Source organism: Schistocerca serialis, chromosome 6 (assembly GCF_023864345.2).
Source record: "Schistocerca serialis cubense isolate TAMUIC-IGC-003099 chromosome 6, iqSchSeri2.2, whole genome shotgun sequence".
NCBI lineage: Eukaryota > Metazoa > Arthropoda > Insecta > Orthoptera > Acrididae > Schistocerca > Schistocerca serialis.
The window spans coordinates 477,707,254-477,725,004 of NC_064643.1; the positions used below are offsets into that span (position 1 = coordinate 477,707,254).

Below are 17,751 nucleotides of genomic sequence, written 5' to 3' on the forward strand. Positions count from 1 at the left end.
CGTTTTATTCAAATTCAGTTCATGATTTCATGATGGCATCAATCATTTCATGTCATTTTAGTAATTTCTGTGATACAGTAAAAGAGAGGCCTTTACTGTTGGATGGACACCTTAATTATTTGGATTCCACACTAATTGAAAAAGTGACAAAAGAGGAAGTTGCAATCATGAAACTGCTGCCACAGATAACAGACCAGCTGCAACCTTTAGATAAGTGTTGCTTCAAGCCGTTTTTCCAAAATTTGACCAGATGCTTCAAAGCCTAAAAACATGGTTTCAGGCTTCAAGAACACTGGAATTTGCCCAGATGTAAGGTCACAGTATGTTGTGTATCAACTGGATCCTGAAATAAGTCAAGAGTTGTAACATTCAAAACAAAAAAGTTTAGTGAAACCATAAATGTCACTGTGACAGGAGAGAGAGAGAGAGAGAGAGAGAGAGAGAGAGAGAGAGAGAGGGAGGGAGGGGTGGCGGAAGAGGGTGTAACCCTTACAAACCTGTGACTAAATGTAATCGGATTCTCACTTTTAATAACCTCAGAACAACACAGTAAGGTCATTGCTGAAAAAGAATAACCTCAAAAAAAAAAAAAAAAAAGGCCAAACAGTGAAGAGCAAGGAAACTACAGCTCTGACCAAAGTTGTAGCAAGTGCATGAAAGAGAGAGGAAACTAAGGAGACTGACTGTGATTCTCAAATCTCTTTGGAGAGTGTTGACAGCCTGGGTGATGTTGACCCTTTTGAAGAGTCCTAACCAGAGTGTACTGTAAAGACTCATTCAGCACATGTAGATGGAGGGGATAATATCTTGGCTAAATGTCAAGGAAGAAAGAGGAATTCATACAGCTACTAATATGTCTGCACCATATGAAAAGATCTGGAAAATGATCTAGAAGTTATGTCTCTAGATTTGTGGATACTTGATAATTATTAGCATTTATAATGAATAGGTCAAGAACATAGAAGTATGTGTATCTTATTGATTTTACAAAATGTGTAATCATAATGATGAATTCTAAACAGAAGGAAACTTTATATTACAAAAAGAAAGTACCATCACCAAATCAACATGCTAGAAAAGTCCTTCAGTTTATATTATGAATACATATTTTTGCTTCACTGAGAGAGCCCATAGACTGCAGCATCACAAAGTATCTGAAATGTCTGGACATGTTATTGTTGCTTTGGTGAATTTCATTCAGTGTCTAACAAGGGGACTATCAGATTTAGTAATTATAGATTTTGATGAATTTCGGTTATGCTGTAGAGGGATCTGTTATGACTACATGGATAGCAGGTTTTCATGTGACATCCCCTAGTTTTGAGAAAAGAGATATTCAAGTTTTATGCATATCTTCTACACCTGTAACGAGTTTGGATCAAGCAAGTGCAGCACAGCAGCTAGGGTTTATGGCTACCTTGCTAACAGTACAGGTTTGAATACTGACACTGCACTTTTTTTTAAATATTTCTGGATGCAGAGAAATTACTCATAACCAATTGTGATTTTGATTATTTAATTAATACCAATCAAAATGGCTGCCAGTACCAATCCACATACGAGTGTTCCTATGCAGAACAAGGAGTGAAAACTGTCCATGTGCAGAAAAAAAATTTGTACAAGATTAGTCCTGCCTTTACAGCACAGTATATTACAATGGTGATAGGAAAGGTATTCCCTTATGTTTTCCTACGTATGCAAGAACCGTTCAGGAAGTTTGGTTGGATTGTTCAAAAAAGAGCGGATAAATGGACAGATAAATTAGAAAATTTAATTGTGACCTGCACGAAACCAGGGAAGTTGATGATTGTGCTGTACGAAGAGTTTTTAATATCTATCAGTCTTCTGTTCATGGGACAAGATATGTTTCTGTATATTTCACATTTGTAGGGAAGGCAGACTGATTAGACACTTTACAGTCAAACTATAAACTAAACAAAAGCTTGCATCTGCACCATAAAAATTACCCCACAAAAGGGCACTCCACTTTGTCAGTCCTGTGATTTTTGTTTTTACAAGCAGGTTAAAATTTTCATGAAAAAAATTCAGAATGCTTCCACCTTGCTAAAGCCTAATAGAGAAATTGCTTAGAGACAAGATTCCATAAAAAATTCATTCTTTGATTCAGCATAAATTTAGTGCACCTGCATTCACAGTATGGTTCACATCAAAGTCGATCGAAGAAAGAACGGTCTATTTGAATTTGATTTATTAATAAAATTACCATGGCAAAAATGGTAATTTTTGAATAATTTTGCCTGACATGTATGACTTAATGATATTCTGCACAATAAGAAAGAAAGAAAAAGAGAAAAGGAAGGAAAAAATATATAACTACAGAAGCAGGATTTGAACCCTTATTGCCATCGTGGTAGCCACAAACCTTACCTCGCCGAAATGCAATAAACATTACAGGTATTGGGGGTACGCATAAGTTGACAACATCGATTTTCTCAGAAACTAGGTGCTGTTGCATGAAAAGTCTCTAGCCATGGACCCAGACTTGTCAAAATCCATGATTAGGTCTGATGGTCCCCTTGTAAGCCAGATGTGTTGAAATTTGTGAAGCATAGAAGGAAGTAGTTTCGTATGTGGATCTGTAACATACAGGGATTGACTGGTGGCTAATGAAGTGATAACCAGACATTAGATGTTGCATTTCCAATTCCATTTGCAGATCAAAAAGTAGTTTATGGATGTGCATTACTGCTAGAAATTTCTGTGTTCTTTTCTCTCCCTCCTGCAAACTATTTATGAATCAGAGTGGCTTGGAAAGGAACCAGGATTGCTTTGGCACATCAAGAGCCCCAGAGTCAGTGCTCTTCTTCAATGTGTATTCATCGGAGGGTTGGACAGTTTTGTTTCCAGGCTGTTCTTATTTGTGAGGAACTTGAAACTCTGTTTTTATAATCCACAGAATTAAACAGCCAGAAAACAGGAAATGGATGATAAAACTATTCAAATTCTACATGTTTCTTGTTGGACCACTAAGCCAAAGTGCTCATGCAAAGACAAATTTGAATGCATGTTAAAAATTGAATCTTTTAACAGTGAAATGTAGTGAAACAAAGCACCAAATGGAGAGGACAATGCACAAGTGTACAACTGTTACACGTTTCTCCCCATCTATGCTAAAGAGACGCCTATGTCTGCAGACAATGGCCCATGTGCATGAATTAGAGGCATGAGTGACTTTGCACTGGTGCGTGCACCTCCTCCCTCTTTGCGCAATGGCTGGATGCAGATAGCGCACCCAGAAAACTGCACAGGTGTAAACATGCATTAAGAATGTCATATGTTTCTCATACTTTTGACCAGCCATCTCATATTTAACATTTTCATTCAAAAAATGATACAATGTTTTTATTTTTCTAGTCGACATAATTTGTAACTTCAAATGATTAAATGAAGAATCATTTTAAAGCAGCTTATACTCCCTAACATCCACAGGTTTCCCCCATCTTATACTCCTTTTTCAAATGATAGCGCACAGCACTCATTCATCCCTTTCTTTCAGATTTTATCAGGCAAAATCTAGATTTTAGCTAGTGCCTAGCCATCATCATGCGCTATTTCATAGTATAAATTCATGCCCTAGTATGTCAGTCCCCTGTTGTTTAGGCTTCTGTCACAGTAGTCTTGAACAAACTGACCGAAGCCCAAACAACAGGAAACTGATGTACTAGGACATGCATTGATACTATGAAACAGTGCATTGATAATGGCTAGGCTCTAGCCAAAATCTAGATTTGCCTCATAAAACTTGAAAGAAAAGGACAACTGATTGCTTGAAAGTCATATCACAGTCGTTGAGTGCACCCACAAACCTAATGGAAGGTAACTTGATGGTTGTATTCTTTTTCATCAAAAAATAAAAAATAGTTGTGATTTTTCTACACACCTCTTTAAAAACCTTTTTCCATCTCTGATGACAAGGACTGCTAGTTTTGTATTTGGATCATTTCGTTTCTTCCATGTATTTTTGCTGATTCTGTCATCATTTTTTATGTCTTCTCATTGCTGTCCATATGCCAGGCTATTGTCAGAATTCAAACTGAACATAATTATTGTGTGTGTGTGTGTGTGTGTGTTTTTAGTGTTTTTCTTTCCCTACATTGTTAGGTATGCACCTTTCACATTATTTTGTTTGTGTGTTGTCATTACAGAATACGCTTGATCAGTTGGCTTTCCAGGCACTGAATGGTTTTACTGTGCTTTCAAACATGCTTAATTTGGCTATGGATGTACCTCCAAACATGGCTCCATACTTGTCTTCCAAGTAAGCTAAAATCAAAATCATAGCAATCGGTCTTTATGTACACTTACTAATTCTTTTTACCAATTTGAATTAAATGGTGTAGTTTCTAATATTAATTATGTCTTTTTCAGATGCTATGTAACAGTATGTACGTCATATACTCTTGCTTGTCAAGCAAATGAAGTAAACTGCAAATACGTTTTGTTTAGCAATAAAGTGAGCACAGTATTGGACCTTCTTCACCACAGATTAACAGTAAGTTATTGTTGCTGTTCTTTTGGGAAAAAAATTTTCTTTCATTTTACCAGATGAAGGTTTTGTGGCATATAATGCAGTAATTTTTTCACATTGATTCCTGTTTCAGTTATTTGTTATGCAGCGTTTTACCACACCACCTGCCATTGGATGTAGTAAAACTTCTTGAATTTTGTTTCTATTACTGTACAGTTTCGGCTACAGACTACCGATATTTTTAAATGTAATCTTGGAATAAATATAAGTAGCACTTATTTGAAGATAAAATAACTACAGATATATTGTTGAAACAATGTACAAAAGAGTACTTAACGTGAGTGTAACCCAACTGAATGGTTGTACATGTGGCAAAGTCCAAGAACTCCACACATATAGTAGTGAATCATAGGAGATTGGTCCAGCATGTAATAGAAGTGAACTTGGGTATGATACTGCTTAGCTGAAATGCACAGTAAAAGAATCAAAGTAATGAAAAGTTTTACTTCATCTAATGGAAGACAGTGTGATAAAAATTATTGTTCAGATGACTTGTAGGGCTGACCGATAAACCTAGTGATAAATGCACCATGACCAAATGAATGGTAGGTGCTGTGCAGGCACCCTTAAAATCTCTTAAAATCGCATTAATTTTGGAGCTTAGATGAATACACAAGGTATCCTATTTCTTAAATGATGTCAAAGTGATAGTGTATCCCACATTACCTCAAGAGCTAGGAAGCTATTCTGGATAAAAAATATTGGGACAAATCTGCAAGTCAACACTATTTCACACAGAATGGTAAATCATGATTTGTGCATATGGATGATGACTATCTAAAAAACCGCACAATTTTGTAAGTACTAGCTTACATTCTAGTTGTCACTTGAAACTGAGTTTGAACTATTTATTAACGAGAGCCATAATGTTATAGACAGGTATGAACCACCAAGTATTATTGTCTTTATTCTATGTTAATTACAAACAGAACTGGCAAACCATCTACAGATTTTAAGTTTTGTGTAGATCTTTTATATTTTTATATACTGTAGACTGTGAAGATATCAAATGTACAGCTGAAATTTGTTATGACTGTTAATATATAATATGATTGCATCAAAAAAAAAAAAAAAAAAAAAAAAAAAAAAAAAAAAAAAAAAAAAAAGGTATGATACATCAATCATCTTTCTCTGTAGACAGAACATTGTTTCTTCCAAATATTTCTTGAGAGTGAGAATGTAGTGGTATGGAAATGATTAAGAGCTACAGTATGTAAGCAGTGTGGGTTATAGTTATTGTCAGGTATTAATTATACTCTGAAATGTCAGATGGACTTTCCACTTCATATATTAACTGGCAGATGATCCCCCTGGGTGAATTGTAGCTAGATTCTGTTTCAGATTTTTTCTTGATTTCACTAGTTGGCCAACACATGTTTGTGCATAGACAGCTTTGTTCTGAGGTGATGAAAACCAAATTGCTGCACGTAATGGGCAGGCAATACATGGCAGATGTGCCAAGACAGCCCATGAAACAGGAGTCTCAGCATGAAACTGAAGCCATTCAGTGTTTCAAGAGATAATGGTTACCCACTGAGTGACCTATACTGCAGAGAGAAGATACACAGAGCACTACAACCTTCATTGTTGACCACATATTTTCTAACAGAAATTAAAAGCTGCCACCTAAGTGGATATATCGACTCAGGCACAACCCAACAGCTCCTACAAATGGAACTGCAAGGCAGTCGCTATCCCCACTTTAATAACATGTGCAGACCAATTGCACAAAGTGCTGAGACCATAAAAATACTGCAAACTGCATAATAATAATAACAATAAGCATCATAAAATACAGTAAGCAACATCTCAAAATGCTCATTCCCATCAACATTGCTACTGATAAAGAAAGTGAAAAAATAGAAGCGTATAAGAACAGGTCTAAAACTATCAGCTCATTCCATAGTCGTGTTTACTGATGAGTCTGAAAAGAATCCTTAAATAAAAGTAAACATATGTGAAGTGTGTCAAAGGGAATCATCAGTTCATCCTCTGAACCATCAGCTCCTATGTGTACACAGTTTGGGCTTTGGGCAGCATGGAAGTGATGAAACCTCACCTATCAAATTACTTTGATACTGTAACGAAACCTGAATGGGACAGTGAACATATAGAGGAGCTGCAACTAACAGCACACAGAAGCTGATATTATTTAAGACTCCAAGCATCACATTTTAAAGATGTTGACACTTGTATGCTAGGATATTACGGTCTCCACCAAAAGGAGGACATAAGTGAGGAAGGAGCTAAAGAAGGTGTTCCCATCTTGTTAATGAAACATACCTTACCTCGCCTGTCACCCTCAACATCAACTTGCAAGCAGTCTCTGTAATAGTTTATGTGCTGTTTCGCTAACTGCACGTTTATCACACATATACTCTAATAACACCGTAGAACATGGGGCTCTGACAGTCCTTGAGGCACAGCTTCCCTGTTTGTTCCTAGTATTGTTTGAGATGGTGCAGTGATAAAATACTGGTCTCATGTAGAGAAGGATGGCTGTTCAAATCCCATCTGACAATGCAGATTTAGTTTTTCCATTACTTCCATAAAATTGCTTAACTGTAATGTCGAGATCATTTTTTTTTTTTTAAAAGGACACAGCTGATTTCTTTCCAAAATCTGCATGTGTGCTGTATCTCTAATAGCCTCGTTGTTGGTGGGATGTTCAACCCATCTCAGTTTACATTGTTCAAGACATCTCAATAAGTTCTTCAGCTCTCATACAGCTCAGTGAGAAATGGATGACGATTTACACTAGTGACTGTTCACAGTTAGGTACACTTTGCAGACTGGGCAACGCCTAAAAGGGAACTGTCAAAATGGATATTGTACAGCCAACCAGCTGTATTTGAACAATGCAACAATTTCCAAAAATGTGTGTATCTCATCATAATTCACTGATTTATCTGTTCCACAGTTTCCAGGCTAGCTATTTATATATTCTGTTCTCTTGGTGCATAAATAATGCAACTAGGGATTGATATGCACTTTGTGGAAGTCCAAATACATAGAGCTAGCAGCTGTTTGGGTCGAGGACAAGGAACTAATGAACTGTTAAAAGTAGCAGGATGAAATGTGAGAAGTGTTGCTGCACCAAGTAAGCTGTTCCACTATCTCAAAACAAATATGGAAATCTATCATAATGATTTCCAGATAGAGCAGTCAGCCACCTCTAACAGCTATGCTGAAAGAAGGATGTCTTTCCAAACAGTAACTGCAGGCCACTCAGAGATTGGTAGGACATTTAACCAAGACTACAACCATCACCAGCCTGGATCAGGTTTCCTGTAGAGAGGGTTACATAGGACTTTCGATACAACATTTCTGAACCCCTGCCAATGGACTTGCCGCATTGATAACGGTTCCCATCAGATCACCGAAGTTATATGTTGTTGGGCTTGGCTGGCACCTGGATGGGTGACTGCCCACTGCCAAGTGTTGTTGGCAAATGGGGTGCACTCAGCTCTTGTGAGGCAAATTGAGAAGCTGGTTGATGGTGAAGTAGCAGCTCTGGTCCAAAAACTGACAATGGCCAGGAGAATGTCTGCTGATCACACGCCCCTCCATATTTGCATCCAGTGACGCCTAAGGGCTGAGGATAACGTGGCGGTCGGTCAGTACCATTATGGTCTTGCGTTAGTTTAGTGTAGTGTTTATTTCTGAACCCCCTTTTATTTGAGAGAGAGAGAGAGAGAGAGTGGACGGGGGGGGGGGGGGGGGGGGGGGGAGGAGAAGGAGGAGGAGAAGAAGAAGAAGAAGAAAATACTGAATCAAGTGTGGCATGCTGTGGCACACTGACAGAAAATTAAGGGAAGTTATTATAGAAGTTTTTAACTGTGGCAGACTTCACAGTCTCCCAGCTTATGGAGGGAGGCAGTATGGCCACCATCCTCAAAATCACAGATGGAACAAATATCTAAGTAATTACAAAGATATTGGCGTAACATCCTCAGTTCTGAGCTTATATTTTATGAATACAAAGTTTATATTGGTTATCAGTGCATTGTTCTGTGACAAAATAAAACTAAAATGCCATACTAAATTAAAAATTGAAACAATGGAAACCAGGTATCAACAGTGTAAGAAAAAGATAGATTGCTGCTCACCATAAGATAACACGTTGAGTTCCAGGCAGGCACAACGAAAACACATGTACACATCACCTTTTGGCCAAAACCTTCATAAGAAAAGGAAACACACAGACACACATTTGTTCTTACAAGCAAGCACATCTCACACACACATGACCACTATATTCAGCTGCTCAGACCAGAATTCTGGTCTGAGTTGATGGAGATGGCTGTTGGGTGCATGAGGTGTGCTTGTGTGTGTGTGTGTGTGTGTGTGTGTGTGTGTGTGTGTGTGTGTGTGTGTGTGTGTGTTTATTTATTGATGAAGGCTTTTTGGCGGAAAGCTTCTGTCTTAAGTGTCCTTTTGTTGCCTGTCTACAAATCAGTGTGTCACCCTTATGGTGAGTAGCACTTTATCTTTTCCTTAGATTAAAAAGTCGGTGTGACTCATCAAAATTTCAGAGTGAATACAGTTTGTTAGAATATAACTGGAATACATGCACTACCCAGAAAACTCAGTATTAAACATCTAAATGGTATAAAACAGTGGCACTGGAATGTGAAAGCGTAGGTCATTGCTGAATTGTAGACCCAGTGCTGCACAGAAAAAAGTATCTTGCTGTATTCTTGTGGTGAAATAAACAGTCACTCATTCAGTAGTGTACTGTTAACATATTGCAGGATGTTCTAAGTACATTGTACTTACAGTTGATAAAAACAGAGAAATTATCTTTATTTCTCATAGAAATGCAGACTGTATGATAAACAGCTTTCTTCAACAAGATACTACCACCTACTGGGAACATGCAGAAACGAAAACAAGTGATGGACAGAAGATACATGACATAAAGTGTAATATGCAATCAGGTACAGACAGTTCAGTTTACTCCTTGAGCCAAAAGAATAATAAAAGTTGGATGTAGCTTATATGTTACATAGGCAGGTGGTTAAAGAACTCTGTAGTGCAGACCTTGAAGCAAAAGGCAACTGTTGCCTTACCTGGATCCTAAAGATGAGGACTTTCCTTAGTCAAAGAATGTACCAGTTCAATGCTGTCTTCATAGAAAAGTCACTTGCATAAGAGCAGCAGCATCAGGTTGTTGATGGTAGATCGATACTTCCTGAACCCGCGGTGATGGGTTCCTATGAAAAGAACATTAAATTGGCACATGCATTGATTTAGATAAATTATACATTTAGGCTTCATCAATTTGTTTTTCATGATAGGCTGCCTGTGTTCCTATTGTCTTTCCTAATATAAAGCTGTATTTGGTCATAAGGTGGTGAAGTCGTGCTTTACATATTTGAGTAGCAGAATGAATTCCCTTAAGAAATTATTTTAAGTGCAACCCTTTCCACTATTGCCATCAGTCAGTTCCATATTCATGGACAGTTCTGGATGTTTGTACCCTCCTTCAACCTGTGTCATTTCAAACTAACGGTAATCAAGCTAGAGGAAGGGGCTACACAAACTAGTTTTAAATTTTTTGCAAACTGGTGTGCACATGCTTGTTTGTTTGTTTATTTTTATCTGCTCTAAAATGGTTCAAATGGCTCTGAGCACTATGGGACTTAACATCTATGGTCACCAGTCCCCTAGAACTTAGAACTACTTAAACCTAACTAACCTAAGGACGTCACATAACACCCAGTCATCACGAGGCAGAGAAAATCCCTGACCCCGCCGGGAATCGAACCCAGAAACCCGGGCGTGGGAAGCGAGAACGCTACCGCACGACCACGAGATGCGGACTTATCTGCTCTCTCATCATCATCATCTTCATTTACCTATTTAACAAATGAGGGATGCCATACCAAGATTCAACATGGTTTCTGGCTCTTAACTTTGTTGCATGAGCACCCTGAAAGCAGGCTTTTTGAAGGTGAAGGCAAGGTCCATGTTAACACTTATCATCTGTAAGTACAGCAGCCCTAGGTCTTGGGGAGCAGACAGGGTGCACATACTCTACTATTCAAGGTTTAGTGAGATTGTAGATGGCATGTGGGTGCTGAGCATACAGATCTGTGGGATCTACTTGCTCAACATCCTCAGTGCAATCAGTCGTGATGGCATTAGGCTGGCCGCAAGCTCTCACAGGCCCAGTTGCATGCACAGCTTTTGTACTGTGGCTGTTTTGGTTGTCACTTAGCATCAGGTGGCAGCTCCTCTTTTTGGCATACAGGTTCTTACTTGTACCAGAACCAGTAAACCACACTTTGCACACCCTGTTGTGGAACCAAGTTTCATTACACATCTGTAACAAATACTGGTTCTTTGAATTTGTGAAACTATTTTGCCACTTTTCCAATGATTATGATTTCCAGTTTCCAAGCCATCTTCATAAGAAACTTGTATAAACTTACTTGAACATTTTCATTTGCTTAAAATGTATCCCATCAAAATGACTTTACATTGATCCGAAATCCTCAGCCACTACTTCAAAAGTAGGTTTCTTGTGTATCTTATAATTATGTGCTACATTTCCCCACTATTATCTCATAATGCCAAATCTTCTATTTGTCTTCTGCGTAAATCTTTTTTAAAATTTTTGAGAACAATAGGCCTATCCTTGTTCAAAATAATTATTCTCTAATTTCATTGTAAATTATGTGAAAAAAGGTTATTTTTGAGAATTTTTGGATGCTTACAAAACCATATTTTCATAAGTTACCAGTACAAGTGTTTTGGATATGTAATTTATTTTTGTTGCAAATCAGTGTTTGTGGTTTGCAGTTGTGCCAAAGAATGCATCACCTCTCAATTTCATTGTATATCAATGCACATACACATGTGTTTTTGAGAATTTTTGGAAGCTACCATTGTCCTTAGTAAAAACTACGAGAATTTGTAGTAAACTGGTGTTTTTGATTTAGTTACTGTAGCAGATTTTCTAACAAACATGTTATGTAGGATCTAGTTTCCCTTCAAAGAGGAGTAACTGTATATATTATCTGCATTTATCATAAATTAACTCTGCTTTTGAGTTTTCCAACAACCTTGAGGATTGCCCAGAAAGTAATGCACTGCGTTTTTTTTCTCAGCCGAAAACAATGCTACGAATGCAAAACGTTAGATAGCATAGCTGTAGGATAGTTTCTCACTGCAGAGAAATAAACTGTGGGGAATTTTCACAAATGCTTGTGCAAAGTCTTCGGAGCATCTGCTGCCGACAGAAGCACAATTAGTCACTGGGCACAGAGGGTGAGGTAATCAGAAGGCGGTTCAGCAGAGCTCCACAATTTACAGCGGTAAGGGAGACCATCCATGGCTGTCGCACCTGACCTAGCCCCCTCGGACTTCCACTTGTTTGGGCCATTAAAGGATACCATTTGTGGAAGATATTTTGAGGACGATGAGGAGGTAATTCACACATTTAAGCACTGGCTTCACCACCAGGACATGGATTGGTACTGACAGAGGGTATACATGCCCTTGTTTTGCACTGGAGGAAGCCCACAGAACGGGATGGAGATTACATGGAAAAATAGCACCATTCTTTCCTGTGTGTAATTCTCATTATGTTCAACAAAAAATTGTTGAAGGAAAAAAACTATGATGCATTACTTTCTGGACAATCCTCTTATAATTAACATCAAAATGTCTTAGGAAACTGGTAATTTTTACCACAGATTTTGTGTTACTTTAATGGAAATCTCCTTTTGTGTATTTGCTTCAGTTCTTGTATGAAATTAGCAACCTTCTAGCTCAACAGATTAAAAGACAATCAACAAGCTTAAATTAAAGTTTTTTGTTCGATGCCTTTTTATACATTGCACCAACCAAAACACAGCCCCACTGTGAATCCTGTTCTTGAACATGGGATGAGTTGGTTAACATTTGTAAGCAGCTGGAAATCGCGCTGACCACTGTCAAACAATTGGCAGCTGCTGTGAATCGGTGTGTTAGAAGAGCTCCTGAGAGTCATGTACCTGTGATACCAATGCCAGGTGTACCTCAAGTACTATCCTGCCCTGTGGGTCATGTCTCGTCTGTAGAAAGTACAGGTTCTGTCATTACTCATCCACTTGATTGTAAGTGGCATTTCAATGGTAGATCTAGCTGGCCTGTACAGGGTGGATGGGCACCAGGGAGGACTCAGGGTGTTGTTAAGTCTCCCCAATCTACAAGTCTGAATGCTGTCTTTCACTGAAACCAAAAATGTGCACTCCGTACGTATGCCTGAGCACCTCATTCAGAGGTTTGAGGCCTCCCTCAGGCATGGGTGTATGTGTCATCCTTAGCGTAAGTTAGCTTAAGTAGTGTGTAAGCTTAGGGACCAATGACCTCAGCAGTTTGGTCCCATAAGACCTACCACAAATTTCCAATTGCACTTCATTCAACATGTTGAAGAGGCTCTTTCAGCAGCCATTGAGAGAACACTTTACAGCCAACTGCAGACTGTGGCACACATTGGAACAAATGGTGCCTTTCATATGGACTCTGAGGTCATACTTGGGTAATTCCAGCAACTGGAAGAGCAGATTGAGAAGACCAGGCTTGCGCATGGAGTTTCAATGAAGCTCACAATTTGCAGCATCATCCCCAGGACTGATTGTGGCACTTGAGTTCTGAAATGAGTGAAAGGGCTGAACCAGACTTCAAACATTCTGTAACAAGCTACTGCGACTACTTAGACTTGCACCATAGGGTTGAGACCTGTAGGGCCCCTAAATGGGTCAGGTATATGCTACACATCAGACGCTGCTGCTCACGTAGTTGACTGTGTGTAGAGTGCACACAAGGGCTTTTTACATTAGGAGACTTTCCACCCGATCCATATAACGATAGCTGTAGGAAACCCAGAAGAATCAGTGTACGGTGGAAAGAAATGCCTCCCACAGGTGAGAGTATTAAAACACTAATGATAAACTGCTGAAGCAGTCACAACAAAGTGCCAGAGTTTGAAAGCTGTGAAGCTCACATAATACTAGGAACAGAAAGCTGGTTAAAACCTGAAATTGATAGCAGTGAGATTTTTTTGGAAAAAAATTAAATTTACATTGTAAGTATGGGCAAATGGGAAATGGAAGTGGTGTATTTGTTACAGTAATCAATAAACCCAAATCCCTGGAGACAGAAACTGAAGCTACATGTGGAATTGCTTGGGCAAGACTCAGTATCAGGAGTTGGCACAAAATGATAATTGGATTCATCTGTCACCTACCTGACTAATAGCCGGATGTAACTGAAAACTTTTGAGAAAATCTCAGATCACTTGTACATACATTCCCCAATCGTACTGTAATCATTGGTGGAGACTTAAATCATACAAAAATTAACCGAGAAAATTACAGTTTTGCCACTGGTGGTCATGATAAGACATTCTGTGAAACATTGGATCTAATGGCAACAAATAGACCTGACCTCTTTGAGGTGGTCTGCATCAAAAGTGGCACCAGTGACCAAGATGTAGTTGCGGCAACACTGATTACAAAGTACAAAGGGCAACTAAAACAAGCAGAAAGATTCTTATGTTCAGTAAGCATATCTCAATTAGGAACTTCAAACTTTCAGCACAGGGCTGGAGCATGTAGAGGAACTATGTCTGAAATTTAAGAGAATAGTAGACCATGCACTGGATAGGTATGTACCCAGTAGAACAGTTCATAAAGAAACTTCTAAAGAAACAGAGATTACTGCATAATATGTGTGAAACAAAGCATAGGGATGTACAGGGTGTATACATGGACAAGAAAAAAAAAAAATTCCCAGATCCCGGATTTCCCGGTTGAAAATACACTTTCTCCCGGGTGAAAATACACTTTTTCCGTGTTAAGTGACAGTATACTTTACCACGGCGCTGTAAAACTTATCAATCCTTAGAATGCTTATGGTTTTATACACAGATGTAGAATTGCACTGTAGAAAATGAAACGGAGGGAGGGGGGGGAATAACGGTTTGGAAAGATCTTTAATGTGCAGCAACAGGTACGCTGCATTTTTTCGTGTTACGGAGGTATAAATTCGAATTCCACTGTACACTTCATGTTACTTTCCGAAGCAATGAAATCGAGATTGCGACGCGCTTTTGTAAGCCAGTCATAGCTCATGTCACGTGATCTCGCCATTGATGACAGCATAGGACACGTGATGTAGTCAGCCAATAGCAAGATCACTCTTAAGTAGCGCGAACACACACACAAAAAAAAGTTAATGGTTTAAGTTAATATACATAGTGTTGCTACAAGAAAAACAGAGCTTTCAGAAATAATATTGGTCACTAAGATTAATAAGCTGCAAGAGAAGCTAAGCTTCCACATATAATGCTGATCTTTTTGCGCGCGTTACACTTTAAGATACATCACACAAATGTGCCAGTAAAATTTTTAATAACGACGTAAATGTCTGATCTTCTGGGCTCATAATTCTTCTAGATGGTCGTCCTCAAAGAGTTGATTTTTAAATAAGAGTCAAACGCTCTGTGATTTAAGAAATTCATCGTACATTCTTCCACATAGTTCTTCTTGAGTAAAAGGAAATTTACTTTGAAAGTAATACTTTTCAAACCACCATAAGCAATATTTTCCCGTGACCTGTTAGAAATTGGTTCGTTTCAGCAGTTGCCAGAGAGCGCCAGATAACAGGTGTCACTGCGCCTGCGCAGCTACGATGACTCAGGAAGCCCGCATGTTCGTACGTGTAAAACATTAAGAGATCTTGCATTATGTCATAAAAGAAACAAGACACCACAGGATACTTCAAGAGCATCTGAATTTCGTGAACCATACTAAAATGCATAATTCGTCTTAAAGTGGACAATCGTATGTCCAGATTCGGATGTAAATTTTCTTGAGTACCAGTGCTGCATTATCTCATGTTTGGCTCTTTATTATGGCATAATGCCATACGAGTTAGAAGATGGAAAACGTGCACTTGAAATGCAGCGAACAGTTGAAACTAGCTAACAGTGTGAAATTAAACACTTCGTTTCAAATAAAGTGACTGCCTCGGTGCAAAAGACTAATAAAAGCCAAATCTCTTTAGCAAACCGACAAAAATAACTTCATTGTTCTAATGTTTGACTATTAATGTTTGACTGTCAGAAAGGTGGAAATAAAACCTGAAACTAACAACATGTTTTAGCCTTCCGTAATTATGCGAACGTATTTTAATTCATATGGTAGCCCCTGGCCACAGAAATTCGTTATGTTTTCATTTAATGTGAGAGCAATAAACGAAGAGGAATCATCAAAATCACTAAACGTAAACACAGGTCACGTGGAGACTACCCACCTCCCCACTACAACTCAGACTGCTCTGTACATCAGCCCTGGACCTACGATATTTCCGAACCGGGACAAAACTAGATAGTGGCACCCAGCCACACTTCTGTAGCCAGAAGCTACTACTCAGACGCGACTCAACTGCGCATGCGCAAGAGCTCGCCCGCAACTGCTCAAATGAATCTAATGTAAAAACACTGTCACGTCACGCTCATTGGAGGCAATTTGTTGTTAGGAAGCACTGCATATTCTTCCTAAAGCCTTTGACACACTTTGGTTGGCAGACGCTTGTATGAGCACTGTATTTTGTTGTTGTATATGGCGCATTTCCTTTGCAACTTAAGTTTTATTTTGGTTTTTTTCCCTCTTGTTCATGTTTTGTTGCTGCAGTATTATTCTGCAGAAGCGGGATACAGTAATATCCTTCGTTAGAGTATTGGTTATTACCAGTCAAAATCACAAAAATTTAACTGGTAACTAAACAATGAAAAATTCCCGGAATTCAAAAAAATTCCCGGAATTCTAAAAAATTCCCGGGTTTTTCCCGGTTTTCTCCCGGACGAAAAAATTCCGGTGTTTTTCCCGGATCTCACGGGTCGTATACACCCTGGCTGTAGATAGAGAAACGCTGAATGAAATAGGTTTGGATGTCAAGAGAACAATGTGTGATGGCTTCAATGACTACCGCAGCAAAATATTGCCAAATGGTATTTCAGAAAACCCAAAGAAATTCTTGTCGTATGTAAAGGCTGTTAGTGGCATCAAAGGTAGTGTCCAGTCCCTAGTGAGTGAAACAAAAACTGAAATTGAAGGTAGAAAGCTAAAATGTTTACCTCCATTTTGAGATGTTCCTTTACAGAGGAAAACCCAGGAGAATCACCCCAATTTAATCCTCATATCACTGAAAAGACTGAAATAAGTATTAGTGTCAGTGGTAAGGAGAAACGGCCAAAATTGTTAAAATTGAACAAAAGCTCCCGGGCCCAGTGGAATCTCTGTCAGATTCTATAATGAATTTGTCGCTGAGTTAGCCCCTCTTCTAACTATAATCTGTTGTACATCCCATGAACAAAAAACTGTGTCCAGTTCTTGGAAAAAGTCAGAGGTCACACCTGTCTACATGAAGGGTGGTCGAAGTGATCCACAAAATTACCGTCCAGTATCCTTGACATTGATTTGTTGTAGAATCTTTGAACATATTCTGAGCTCAAACATAATGAGGAATCTTGAACAGAATGACCTCCTTAATGCCAACCAGCATGGATTCCTGAAACATCGATCATGTGAAACCCAACTTAAGCTTTGGATCAAGTGAATCTGGTAGATGCAGTATTTCTTGATTTCCCAAAAGCAATTGACTCAGTAACACACCTAAGCTTATTGTCAAAAGTACGATCATATGATGTATCAAGTGATTGTGACTGGACTGAGGACTTTTTGGTAGGGAGGACACAGCATACTGTCTTGGATGGAGAGTCATCATCAGTAACTTCAGGTGTGCCTCACAGAAGTGTGTTGGGACCCTTACTTTTCATGCTGTATGTAGATGATCTTGCAGACTATATTAACAGTAACATCAGGCTTTTTGCAGTTGATGCAGTTCTCTTTTATGAAATACTACATGAAAGAAGCTCTGCAAAAATATTCAGTCAGATCTTTATAAGATTTCAAAGTGGTGCAAAGATTGGCAACTTGTTTTAAATGTTCAGAAGTGTAAAATTGTGCACTTCACAAAACAAAAAAAACATAGTGTCTTAAGACTATAATATCAATAGTCATGCTTGGAATCAGCCAACTCAAACAGTCTGGGTGTAACACTTTGTAGGGATATGAAATGGAATGATCACATACGTTTAGCCGTGGGTACAGCAGGTGGTAGACTTTGGTTTATTGGTAGAATACTGG

At 38.6% G+C, this 17,751-nt stretch overlaps 1 protein-coding gene across 3 annotated transcripts in view; it reads left to right on the forward strand.

Annotated features, from left to right (window-relative positions):
* LOC126483888 (S phase cyclin A-associated protein in the endoplasmic reticulum) overlaps positions 1 to 17,751 on the forward strand; it is a 607,888-nt gene that overhangs the window by 184,278 nt on the left and 405,859 nt on the right. For all 3 annotated transcript variants that reach the window (XM_050107144.1, XM_050107145.1, XM_050107146.1), the window contains 2 exons: positions 4,167 to 4,279; positions 4,390 to 4,513. In XM_050107144.1, coding sequence (XP_049963101.1) covers positions 4,167 to 4,279; positions 4,390 to 4,513 — 237 coding nt within the window. The remainder of the gene's footprint in view (positions 1 to 4,166; positions 4,280 to 4,389; positions 4,514 to 17,751) is intronic.